Source organism: Rhincodon typus, chromosome 7, assembly GCF_021869965.1.
Source record: "Rhincodon typus isolate 14 chromosome 7, sRhiTyp1.1, whole genome shotgun sequence".
In the NCBI taxonomy this organism is placed as follows: domain Eukaryota; kingdom Metazoa; phylum Chordata; class Chondrichthyes; order Orectolobiformes; family Rhincodontidae; genus Rhincodon; species Rhincodon typus.
Window position 1 is genome coordinate 81,486,491 of NC_063338.1, and position 13,153 is coordinate 81,499,643.

A 13,153-nucleotide genomic window follows, 5' to 3' on the forward strand; every position below is an offset into this window, starting at 1 on the left:
TCTTAAGCTCACCAGTTACGAACAGAGGATTTAGGAGTAGGCCATTCAGCCGTGCAAGCCTGCTTTGCCATGTGACAAGATCACTGCTGATCTGCCTACAGTGTCAAATCTACCTCTTGTTCACCTCTTTCTTTCCATGCCATTTCCCTCTTCCAACAAAAAACAAACCCTTCTTTAACCTTTTCTACATAAAAATATGACAATATTTAAATTCAGCCCAATTGATCATATTATGCACTGGTCTTTGTCATTTTTAATCTTTTGCAAATTATAGCCTTCCATCTCATTGCAAATATCAGTTTGACCCAATTTTTCTACTCCCTAATTTTATCTCTTTTATTTGCTCCCCTCTGAATTCATCAACTTCATTAGTAGGATATGACTTCTACGAGGTCCAATCAATCAGTCTCCAAATACCTTGGCAATTTGTCATTCTCATGTGTTGGAAACTCTCCCTCATTTAACACTATTATTTTATCTTGTTTTGTGAACTGTTCAAATGAGGGGGGCGTTACAGATATGTCGAACTCAACTTTTCTCTTGACATCTGCATACATCTCTGACAAATGCTGTAGAACAGCAGACTTCTCCAGAATGTAAGAATGTGGAGCGTGACTGTCGCTGAACTTGGGAGAGAAAGGTATGAGATCACTAAATTAAGATACCAGAATTCAGAACTTCAGTCTGTTGTTCACTTTGTTAATTAACTTAGATACCAAAGAAGCAGTGAAACACTTGCCTTTGACTTAATTCAGTTTACCACATTAATATTTCAGGGACACAATGTCAAAACAAAACAATTAGCACTAAGCAATTTTAAATAACTTAGCAAAAATTTCAATACTTCCTAATGTGATTGCTAGGAATAAGCTACCTACTAGCTAACTAACGATAAAGAACTGGACTTTAAATCAAAGCCGCTTATGCATGTTTTCAAATGGCCAAAACAACCAAAAGTTTGAAAACACATCATCTTTTCAGGACAAGGTGTAGAGCTGGATGAACACAGCAGGCCAAGCAGCATCAGAGGAGCAGGAAAGCTGACGTTTCGAGTCTGGACCCTTCTTTCTGAAGAACGGTCCAGACCCAAGAAGGGTCCAGACCCGAAACGTCAGCTTTCCTGCTCCTCTGATGCTGCCCAGCCTGCTGTGTTCATCCGGCTCTAAACCTTGTAATCTCAGACTCCAGCGTCAGCAGTTCCTACTATCTTTTCATGTCAGCTGCTTTGACTAGTCAATCACTTTAAAATAAATCAGCCAGAGGAAGATTATCATAAGAGTGGTCACTGAGCAACTACAATAACAAAAGGATGCAGAATACAGAAGTTTACAGATGCTATTCATAATGGCACCATTGCAAATGAAATACTAGCCAGGTATGCTGAGATGTGGTTTCAAAAGAAATGCAAAACCAACACAAATATACAAATGAAACTTTCCAGTATGGTTTGGTGTAGCGAGAAATTGAGTTTTGCTCCTAAAAATTGATTTGGGGCAAAATTCGTGCTTGCATGAAAAGAACATTTTAGTTATTGGGTAGAGAGGCTTCCCTGAAATTATGCATTCTCTAAAGAGGGGAAAAATATAATAATACAAAAGGTGGTGCATGTTTTGTGTACTTACTCGAATAATTAATCTTATAGCTGCTATACCAGATGTTGCTATGACTTTGGCACTATTAGGTACAAGATTGAACAGTGTTGGCATTATAGCTTCTGCACCATGATCAAAACGATTTCCCAAAACAGATGACAGATGCCTAGAGAGAAAGGTAGATAAGTAAACTTTCAGCTTAAGCACTTGAGCCTCTAGTTATTTATTTAATACCAAAAGCAGATCTGAAATGTTGTTACTCAGTTTTGAGGATATTCTGTATTTAAAGATATCCTCTAGCAGATTTGCTAGTGCTGCAAGGGAGGGTCTAAACTAGATTGGCAACGGGGTGGGACCCTCAACAGCAGGGAGACAAGTGTGAGGTTGGAAGCAGATACAGTAATCAGAAATAGCAAGTTGAAGAGACAGGGAGAGAGGAATGCCTGTTTGATTAAATTGCACCTATTTCAATAAAAGAGGGCTGATAGGTAAGACCAATGAACTCCGGGCATGGATAGGTATGCGAGGCTGGGACACTATAACCATTACAGAAACATAGTTAAAGGAGAGACTGGACTGGCAGCTTAATGTGCCAGGGCACAGGTGCTTTCTTTGGGACAGAAGTGGAGAAAAGAGGGGAAGGGGAGTTGCATTTTTCATTATGGGGAGTATCACAGCAGTGGTCAGAGATGAAATCACAGAGGGGCCACCCAGTGAGGTTTTGTAGGTGGAGCGAAGAAATAAGAAGGGGATGGTGATGTTTTTGGGTTTGTACTATATTCTCCCAAATAGTCAAAGGGACTTAGAAGAATAAATATGCAGGGAGACTGGTGAGACTTGCAGGAACAATAGGGTTGTCATAGCAGGGGATTTTCATTTTCCTAACATAGACAGGGACTGCCACAGTGTTAAGGGCTGGAACATTTGGCAAGTTAGTGGCGATGTCTTAGGGACAGTCCATATCACAGTAGAGGTGGTGTTGGAAGTATTAAAATGTAAGGTCGATAAATCTTATGGTCCTGATCAGATATATCCAAGAACAATGCAAGAGGCTAGAGAAGAAATTGTGAGGGCCGTGGTTGATATATTTGTATCATCGTTAGCCATGGGTGAGGTCCCAGAAAATTGGAGGGTAGCAAAAATTGTGCCCTTTTTCAAGAAAGGCTGCAAAGAAAAGCATGGGAATTATAGACAAGTAAGCTTAACATCTGTGGCAGCTAAGTTACTTGAGAAGATTCCGAGGGATAAGTTATATATGCATTTAGAAAGACAGGATTTGATTAGCAGTAATCAGCATGGCTTTGTGCGTGGGAGATTATGCCTCACAAATTTGTTAGAGTTCTTTGATGAAGTGACCACGAAGGTTGCTGAAGGCAGGGCAGTAAATGGATTTCAGTGAGACCTTTGATAAGGTTCCACATGGTAGGCTGCTCTGGAAGGTCAGATCACATGGAATCTAGGGAGAGCTGACAAATTGGATATGCAATAGGCTTGGAAGTAGGAAGCAGAGAGTAATAGTGGAAGGATGCTTGTTGGACTGGAGGCCTGTGACTAGTTGGGTGCCTCAGGGGTCGGTGCTGGGCCCACTGCTGTCTGTTACCTATATCAATGATTTGGATGAGAATGTACAAGGAATGATTAGTAAGTTTGTGGATGACACTAAAATAGGGGGTATATGGGCCGTGAGGAAAATTATCAGAAATTGCAGCTGAATCTTGATCAGCTGGGGAAGTGGGCCGAGAAATGGCAAATGGAGTTTAATACAGATAAGTGTGAGGTGTTGCATTTTGCAAAGTCAAATCAAGATAGGAGTATCATGGTGAATGGTAGGGCCTTAAGGAGTGTCGTGGAACAGACAGACTTTGGAGTTCAGGTGCACAGTTTTCTGAAAGTGGAGTTACAGGTAGCCAGGGCAGTGAAAGCAGCTTCTGGCACATTGGCCTCATCATTCAGGACACAGTGTATTGAAGTTGGGAAGTTATGTTGCAGTTGTACCGGATGTTGGTGAGGCCTCACTTGGAGTATTGTGTTTAGTTTTGGTTCCCTTGCTATTGGAAAGATGTTATTAAACTGGAAAGAGTGCAGAAGAAATGCTTGAGGATGTCACCAGGATTTAAGGGACTGAGTTATAGGGAGAGGTTGGACAAGCTAGGACTTTTTTCTTTACAGCATGTAGGAAATTGAGAGGGATCTTATAGAAGTGTATAAGATCATGAGAGACATGGATAAGGGTGAGTGCACTTGGTCTTCTTCCCAGGTTTGGGGAAATCGAGGACTAGAGGGCATCAGTTTAAGCTGAGAATACATGGGAACCTGAGGGGCAACTATTTTTCCCCCCACAGAGGGTCGTAGCATATGGAATGAGCTGCCAGCAGAAGTGGTTGAGGCGGATAGATTAACAACATTTAAAAGGCATTTAGACGAAATCTTGGCTAGAAAAGGTTTATAAGGATACGGGCCAAGTGCAGGGAAATGAGATTAGCATGGATGGACACATTGGTCAGCATGGATCCATTTGGGCCGAAAGGCCTGCCTCCGTGTTGTAGGACTCTATGACTCTTAATGAAAGTGTACTGTTGATTTCCATACATTGTGCGTGTCTTTATGTCTCTTTGACTATGATTATTCTGTATTGTGGTTTTAATCTAAAAACACATGCTGAGCTATTTAACAGGCATATAACAAATGGGTGTCAAGAGAATTAACTTGTCCTTCCTCAAATAATGCCAGAAGATCTTTTACATTGATTTGGAGAGACAGGCAGTCCATTAGCCTATGCAGCTGTTGCATAAGTATTACACCTCATTAGAATAGGACATGAACTGTTGACACATTAGCTTGAAGCTAATATGACAGTACTACTAAGGATGATGCATCTAACTAAACAGAAGATGAATCAAGGTGCCCCATTTAAAAAACAGCTTTCATTAAACTTGCCATATGGGGAAAAAAATAAAGCATCCCAAGAATCCCTGGCAATTTCTCAATTTCAACATTGCAATGTGCTCAGGATACAAAACAAGACTGAGACCACAGGAATACAGAGGTCCCTGTAAACAACCGTCCGAGCAGAGCCCAACATCATAGCCAGAGATCTTTAAGTGGAGAGATGAACATTATTTCAGAGGTTAGAGAGCAAAAGAAACCAAAAAAGGTGGCAAAATAAATGATGGGGTTTCACTAAATACAAAAGCTGTGGAAAGATCAGGAGGCAGCACGGAAAACCTGAATAAGAATAATTTTCAAGTGTAATAAACCTTGTTTGTATAAACTAGATCCCAAAAATTAACCTTCATAAAGTACGTTACTAGCAATTAAAATTCAGATTACAAGATTAACGACCAAATCATTTACTGTAATTGGCGAGGTTTGATCACGTTCATATCATTACTTACCCCAATGTTATACAAGCTTCCCGTACAACTTGTGATCGTAGATCTTTCGCTGATAATTTAAATGCTCCATCTAAAAGTCGCAGATTTTGGAAGAAACATTCGTATTCTGCCGCTCCACTTAGCATTAAAGACCTGATTTTTTTGAGCTGCCAACAAGAAAAGTGGTTATTATGTAAATTATCAGTACATTAGAGAAGTTGGCAGAGGAAAACTTGGAATGAAAGAAGTTCAATTAACTGTAAGTTTTCTCTAAACTTTCCACGAGTGTACGATTATTAACAACCATACAGGATACCAGTGTCCAGAAGAATCTCAAGAAAATTCTTGCAAAAACAACTGGAAGCCAAATTTTAGCTAATTTATTGACACCCATCTGTCCTCCATGCAAGCACAGTCTCTCCCCTTGACAGGGAATTAGAAGTGCAGAATGAAGTGTTTTTCACCACCAGCTTGTCATGTACGAATACTTCAACCTAATTGGCCATTTATCTGTTTGGCGGCATATCTGCTGTTGCATCCAAGAGGTTCCCTTGGTTTGATACAGATTAAACAGCTGGTCAGGAAGAGAGAAAACCATTGCATAGAGAATGACAGGTTTTGCAGCTAGCTTCCTTCAACTTCAGCATGAAATGTCATTCCTTCACTACTGAGTGCAAGATTCAACCCAAGGTTTTCATTTGAAGTCAAAAGAAAAAAGTGAAAACAACAGAGGGGAAAACAAAAATCTTCATTATCATTTGTGTCAAAGTAAATGCTGAATTCTTCCAATGATATTTTACATTATTGCACACAACTGTCAAGAAATTTTTAATTGAACTGACACACTCATTATATTAAAAGCATTACTCAAGACCAATTCCACAGTTAAGATAATAGCTTTGAAAGTTCAAAACAAATAATTATTAAAATAGTTTTTTCAAAGCCTGAACACATTCAATGCCAAAAAGAACATCAGATCTGAAGGCTCAAAATGCTTACCGCAGCTACTCGCTGTTCCCAATCATGCTTATCATCAGATAAAACTTCTCTAATTTTGTTGAAGGATTCTTCGAGGTCTCGGTTGGAAAAAATCTAAAAGCAAAATGAACTGTTTGTCCCATCATACTTTGGGTTTCATACAGAAAAATAAGTGTTTCTTATTACATTGCATTCAATCAGCGGTGGTAAACAAAATGAAGCTACTTTGCAGTAAAAGCATGTGATTGAATTAATGATATCAAAATAATCAGTAATTTTTTGCACTAGAGATCCAGAAACAACGTAGGTTAAGAACACTACTTCTTCAACAGGTGAATATTGTATTACATTTAAGTTTCAGATTTTGTTTTTGCAAACAATCTTAATTTACTGGCAAATCTGCTCATTTACAAAAAAAATTTTGCAAAAATACCATGTCAAGCTAACTATAGTCAGAGCTTTCATATATTTATAGTGTCACCATTCAATTATGTGAAGCTGTAAGTCACTGACAGTGATAACCTGTACAAGACTCAAGGGGAGTTCACTAACTAATCTCCCTGTGGAGCTCACGGAGTACGAGTTTACTTGCCAACAGCCACCGACTCGTCCACCTGAACTCATCACCTGAGCCCTTTATAAAGCAGACCCTCTCCAAAATGGGCTTTGCTTTTTAAATATTTGATTGGCTATATGGATGATTACTGGTGGTGGTTAATAGATTAAAAAAGGAAAAGCAAAAACGCATTTCAAAAAAATCACAGTACACTTGGTGGTGGGAAGGTTGCTCAGTTGTGCACTTCTGAGTATAGAGAAGCAAGAATAAAATTTTTAAAATATAGCAGACCCTCTATTGCACCACATTTCTAGTTATTTGGAAAGTCTTTTGCTGCGTTTTTAGTTGCACTTCAGCCTGATCTTTGGACATCCAATTGCAGAAGGATGTGGGCAAGTATAAAGACCTCATTATGGATCTGCTCCGAGACCCAGCCAGGCTGGTTAGCTAGCTATAAGCAGGTCCAGGGAGCAAGATCATATCAGGGATCATACCTCAACTGTCTGCCGCTCTTGAGCAGTTATGCCTGGGTCATTGGAGAGGGAGCAGACAGTTTTTTAAAAATTCATTCACAGGACATGGGCCTCACCGGTTAGGCCAGCATTTATTGCCCATCGGGTGTTTGACCAGACCAGGTAAGGATGGCAGCTTCCTTCCTTAAAGGACACTGGTTAATCAGATGGGTTTTTTTGACAATCGACAATGGTTTCATGGTCATCATTAGACTCTGCATTCCAGATTTCTTTTTGAATTCAAATTCTACCATCTGCCATGGTGGTATTTGAACCTGGGTCTCTGGATTAATAGTCCTGCAATAATACCACTGGGCCATTGCCTCCCTCAATACTCTCGATGCTTTTAGAGAAAGGCAGGCACCATGGGGAATAGAGTGCTTTACATTTCCCCCCCACCTCCAACTCCATTTTGGTTTTGTCCCTTCCTGCTTTCCCTCACTTTTGATGGCTCACATTTACAGGCAAAACCCATAGTGGGCATTGCCTGTAAATTTCTAAATCAGCTATACGGGTGATGAGTGGAGGCGGCTAACAGTTTAGAAACCAAAAAAAAAAGTGATTTGGTGGTGGGAAAGTCATTCCATTGTGCATGATAGCACTTCTGGATTGAAGGCAAGAAGAATAAAGCAGACCCCTAGGACTCTTGCAGCACAGTGGCAGTGTCAGGAGACCCAGGTTCAAGTCACACTTGCTCCAGGGGTATGTCATAACATCTCTGAATAGGTTGATTTAAAAACAGTAGACCCTTGCTCGTGGTGCAGTGGTAATGTCCCTGCCTCTCGGCCAAGAGGTTCAAGTCCTACCTACTCCAGGAGGTGTAAGATAGCAACTCTAAAAGACAAAACAAAATAACGCAGACCCTTGGATTAATGTTTTTACGTAAAGCATACCCAGCTTCTTATGGCAGTGTAAGTGTCCCTACCAGGAGACCTAAATTCAAGCCACGTGCTCCAGAGGTGTGTCATAACATCCCTGAACAGGTTGATTAGAAAATTTTTGAAGTGTGAGCAGTAATGTGTGGAAATATAAAGCAGACCCAGCTTTTTATGGCACAGTTATAGTAGCCCTACCCCTGGACCAGATGGCCCGAGATCAAATCCCACCTGTTCCAAAAGGTATGTAATGCCATCTCTGAACAGGTTGGCTAAAAAGAAAAAGCAGACCCAATGGATCTGCAGAAAGGAAAAAGTAGGCCCAGGGATAGGTCTGTAGAACTACCTGTCCTAAATTGGGCCTAGTCTATGGATGCCATGAGTAGTAGCTCTATGTTGATGTTCAACAATAAATGCTGTTCCTTTGAAGTCAGGTTACCCGAATTATTACAGCCGCATTATTGCACAATTAGTGTGAATTGAAGGAAATGATTTAAAGACATTGAATAACCTCCCATTCTGATCAATTAGTAAAGTGTTTTTGTTTTAATCATTCACAGCATAAATGGCTTTATCCAGGTCAACAGTTGGTGCATATCACAATGCCATCTTCTTGAATCTTGAATTTTGCAGTTTATCTGGTGCAGAAACACTCACAACGTACAAAGGAAGGGACTTGGTTTTTGACACAGTGCAGTAAGGGAACAGAGGTATTATTCTAAGTCAGGATGGTGTGAGCGTGTTGACAAGGAGATGAGCGTCCCAACGTACCTGCTGTGCATCTCCTTCGAGGTGGCAGATGCTGTTAGTTTGCTAGTTACAGAGTCATACAGCACGGGGACCGACCCTTTGGTCTAAATTGTCCACGCGGGCCAGACATCTTAATCTGACCTAGTCCCACTTGCCAGCATTTGGCCCTTATCCCTCCAAATCCTTCCTATTCATATTCAACCAGATACATTTTAAATGTTATAATTTACCTGCCTCCACTACCTTCTCTGGCAGCTCATTCTATACATGCACCACCCTGTACATGAAAATGTTACCCCCTCAGGTACTTCTTAAAATTTAGACCTCTAGTTTTGGAATCCCCATCCTGGGGAAAAGACCTTGTCTATTTACCCTATGGATGCCCCTCATGATTTTATAAACCTCTATAAGGTCACCCCTCAGCCTCTGACACTCTAGGGGAAAAAAGCCCCAGCCGACTCAGCCTCTCCTTATAACTCAAACTCTCCATTCCAAGCAACATCACTGTAAATCTTTTCTGCACTCTCTCAGGTTTAACAAGATGCTTTTTATAAAACGGTGACCAGAACTGTATGCAGCATTCCAGAAGTAGCCTCACCAATGTCCTGCACAGCCACAACATGACATCCCAACTCCTATATTCAATGCACTGACCAATGAAGGCAAGCGTGGCAAACACCTTGTTCACCATTCTGTCTACCTGCGACTTCACTTTCAAGGAACTATGGTCTCTTTGTTCGGCAACACTCCCTAAACATTAATTGTGCAAGTCCTGCCTTGGTTTGCCTTATCAAAATGCAACACTTCACAGTTATTTAAATTGCTATCAAAGGAACCTTGGCAAGTTGCTGCAAGGGATATTGCAGATGCTACATATGACATATATGACTCAGAAGCAAGAAGGTTATTTAACCCCTTTAGTCTGCTCTGCCATTCAATACTTTGGCTAACCTTAAATGAGGCTTCACCTCTACATTATTGCCAACCTCAGGTAACCTCACATTCCTTTGATTATCAAGAATTTATTCATTCCTGCTTTAACATTATTCCATAACTGTCTCCATAACCACATATACCCACTGTCAATTGTTGTAAAATCCCATTTGGCTCACCAACGTCCCCCAGGAAAGGAAATCTGCCATCCCAGCCTCGTCTGAGCCACTTGTGACTCCAGAGCCACGGCAATGTGGCTGACCTTACACCACCACAGGACAATTAGTAATGGACAATAAATGCAGGTGTAGTAAGACACAACTGGAAATTTTTTTTTAAAAAGTTGTTTACAAGTTAATTGAATCATCTTTGAACTGCTTCTAAAGCTTTTACTTCATTTCTTAAATAAGCAAATTAAAATTCTACTCAGTGCTTCAGAGGAGGTCTCACCAATACCTAATGTAATTACAGCAAAACATCCCTACTTTCATATTCCATTCTCTTTGCAATCAACAACGATATTCCCTTTGCGTTCCTGTCACTTACTTTGATAACATTACACAATTCATGTATTTAGAGACCAAGGTACATCTAGGTCCTGGAAGCTCTCTCTATTTAAATAATGTTACACTGCCCCCACTGTGAACCAGTGGAGGAGAGTGGAATGCTTAAGTTGGCAGATATTGTGCTGGTCAAGCAGCCTGCTTCCTTCCCATTGGACAGTGTTGAGCCTCTTCAGTATTGGCAAAGCTACACTCATCCTAGCAAATGGAGAGCATTTCATCACATACCATTACAGCTTGCAAACGTTAACAAGGTTTTGTAGAGATGGCATCACTTCTGAGCTTCAAGCCAACCCCTACAGCCGCAGTATTTTTATGATTATGGCTTAGTGCATTTAAGTTGTGAAGCTACATACAAAGCAGAGAAGCCAAAAGTTTCCATATTTCAACTACAGAGGTTTCTAATTTTAAGGAAGTCTGTATTAAATTGACTAACTGAATGGATTTTACTGTTCTTGCAGTAATAACAAAGATGTAATAAAAGGTGACTTTTCACAATGATAGTTGAAGGTCACATGTCAAATGAGTTCCAACAAACTCAATAAATAGGAATAATCATGGTTTTAACTACCATATGCTTTTAAATACTCTATGGTGTTCCTTCAAACCTAATTCTTAGGTTTAGAGATGTAATAATGTACTTCCAACCTAATGCACATTACCAAATAATCCAAGACAGACAACAGCAAACTTTGAAACTTGACATGGATCTAAATCTTCAAGATTTCTGGTTTTCAATAGAAGTAGCTACATGGACAAGTGAAATTAATACCAGAATCAGATTACCTGCACTGTTGGAACTTCCTCAAAAGCACGGATAAAATCATCTTCATCGACAGCACCTGCACCGTCTTTGACTGTTGAAGAATGAGAAGCAAATAATAAATTGTTTCAGTGATAGTAGGAACTGCAGATGCTGGAGAATCTGAGATAACAAGGTGTGGAGCTGGATGAACACAGCAGCCATGCAGCATCAGAACGTCAGCCTTCCTGCTCCTCTGATGCTGCATGGCCTGCTGTGTTCATCCAGCTCTACACCTTGTTATAGCAAATAATAAATGATGGTTGAATTTAATCAAAAAAATGCTTGTTTGACCTCTGAAGTTTGGGGAACAGGTTTTTTTTTATATAGATACAGATACATCCAATACAGGCTTTCCATTTTCTACATGAGCAGAAGGAACATTACTTTGGTCCAATTAGCAATCAAATTTGATTGTTATATGTGAAACTCATTTCGCATCAAGACAGGGCAGCACAGTGGCTCACTGGTGCCTCAGTGCCTGGGATCCCAACTTCTGGCAACTGTCTGCGTGGAGTTTGCACATTCTCCCCGTGTCTGCATGGATTTTCTCCGGGTGCTCCGGTTTCCTCCCGCAGTCCAAAGATGTGCAGGTTAGGTAGACTGGCTATGCTAAATTGCCCATAGTGTCCAGGGGTGTGTAAATTAGGTAGATTAGACATGGGAAATGCCAGGTTACAGGGAAAGGATAGAGGAATGGGTCTGGGTGGGATGCTCCTCAGAGGGGCAGTGTGGACTTGGTGGGCCGAATGGCCTGTTTCCACACTGTTGGGATTCTATGATTTTCAACCCACACAGAATTAAACCAGACCTGGTCTGGATTGAAGCCTAGAGCTAAATGCTGCAGGGCCAGTATCCTAGGTATTGAGCCACGCATTCACCACAAATTATGAAACTGAAATATGTAAAGCACTGCTCTGCTACAAACAGAACATATACTAAATATTAGCTGAGGCCAGAAAATTTACATGTCAACTTAACCTGAAGCTGTTTTACCACAAAGAACGTTTTTACAACTTTAAATTTCTTCATTACTGAAGATATGATTTATATAATAAGCCGACTAACAGATTTGTACCTCCCACTTTATTTATCTGCAGGGAATTACAAAACTTAAGCAGAATTGTTATGCTCCCAGCCAATGTTACTAGCAGACAACTCAGATTTCAGAATGAAATCTGGCTTGATAATCATACCTTGCTTTGACTTTAATTTAACTTGGTGGTTTTTCACTGCAACATAAACACACAAGGCTGCAGATTTGGTTTTAACAATAAAATATAAAAAGTTTATTACATAAAAGTATCAAAAATAAAACAAACTAAGCTTTCCACATAACTATTTCGAAAAATTTCCAAAACACACGGCAAAACAATTCCATCTATTCCACAACGCTATCACTTACTTAAAAATAACTGCTACTTTTCAGTTCTGGACATATAATCTGTAAAGTCTTTTTCTTCGGCTCACACAACTAAAGATCTTAGATCTTCTCAGCTTTCAATAACCAAGGCATGGTTCTAGCTAAACACTACTAGTAAGGAAGCACTCTTCCACTGAGGTAATTTATCTCCATTTTCTCCGAGAAATAATACTTACATTTGACTTCAGACCCCCTTCAAACAAAATCCAAAGATTTTAAAACTAGATTAAAAAGCAACTTGCTCATCGGAGACTCTGTTAAGCCAACAACTTAATATTTTCTCTGCAGTTATAAACCACTACAATATTTCAGAAGTCTGAAGTGCAAAGAGACTTGGGAGTTCTAGTCCAGGATCCTCTCAAGGTAAACTTGCACATTAAGTCAGTAGTCAGGAAGGCAAATGCAATGCTGGCATTTATTTTGAGAGGACTTGAATATAAAAGCAGGGATGTACTACTGAGGCTTTATAAGGCTCTGGTCAGGCCACATTTGGAGTATTGTGTGCAGTTTTGGGCCCCATATCTCAGGAAGGGTGTACTCGCCCTGGCACGGGTTCAGAGGAGGTTCACGAGAATGGTCCCTGGAATGGAAAGCTTAACATATGAGGAACGTTCGAGGACTCTGGGACTATACTCATTGGAGTTTAGAAGGATGAGGGGGGATCTAATTGAAACTTACAGAATACTGAATGGCCTGGACAGAGTGGATGTTGGGAAGATGCTTCCATTGGTAGGAGAGACTAGGACCCGAGGGCACAGCCTTAGAGTAAAGAGAAGACCTTTTAGAATGGAGATA

General features: G+C 40.3%; 1 protein-coding gene across 1 annotated transcript in view; it reads right to left on the reverse strand.

The window, feature by feature from the left end:
* Positions 1-13,153, reverse strand: part of LOC125483530 (CLIP-associating protein 1-like) — a 62,730-nt gene that overhangs the window by 10,636 nt on the left and 38,941 nt on the right. The window contains exons 4-8 of the mRNA XM_048599251.1: positions 10,920-10,990; positions 5,966-6,058; positions 4,988-5,133; positions 1,623-1,758; positions 418-626 (exon numbers count right to left, since the gene is read on the reverse strand). Of these exons, the coding sequence (XP_048455208.1) occupies positions 418-626; positions 1,623-1,758; positions 4,988-5,133; positions 5,966-6,058; positions 10,920-10,990 (655 nt within the window). The remainder of the gene's footprint in view (positions 1-417; positions 627-1,622; positions 1,759-4,987; positions 5,134-5,965; positions 6,059-10,919; positions 10,991-13,153) is intronic.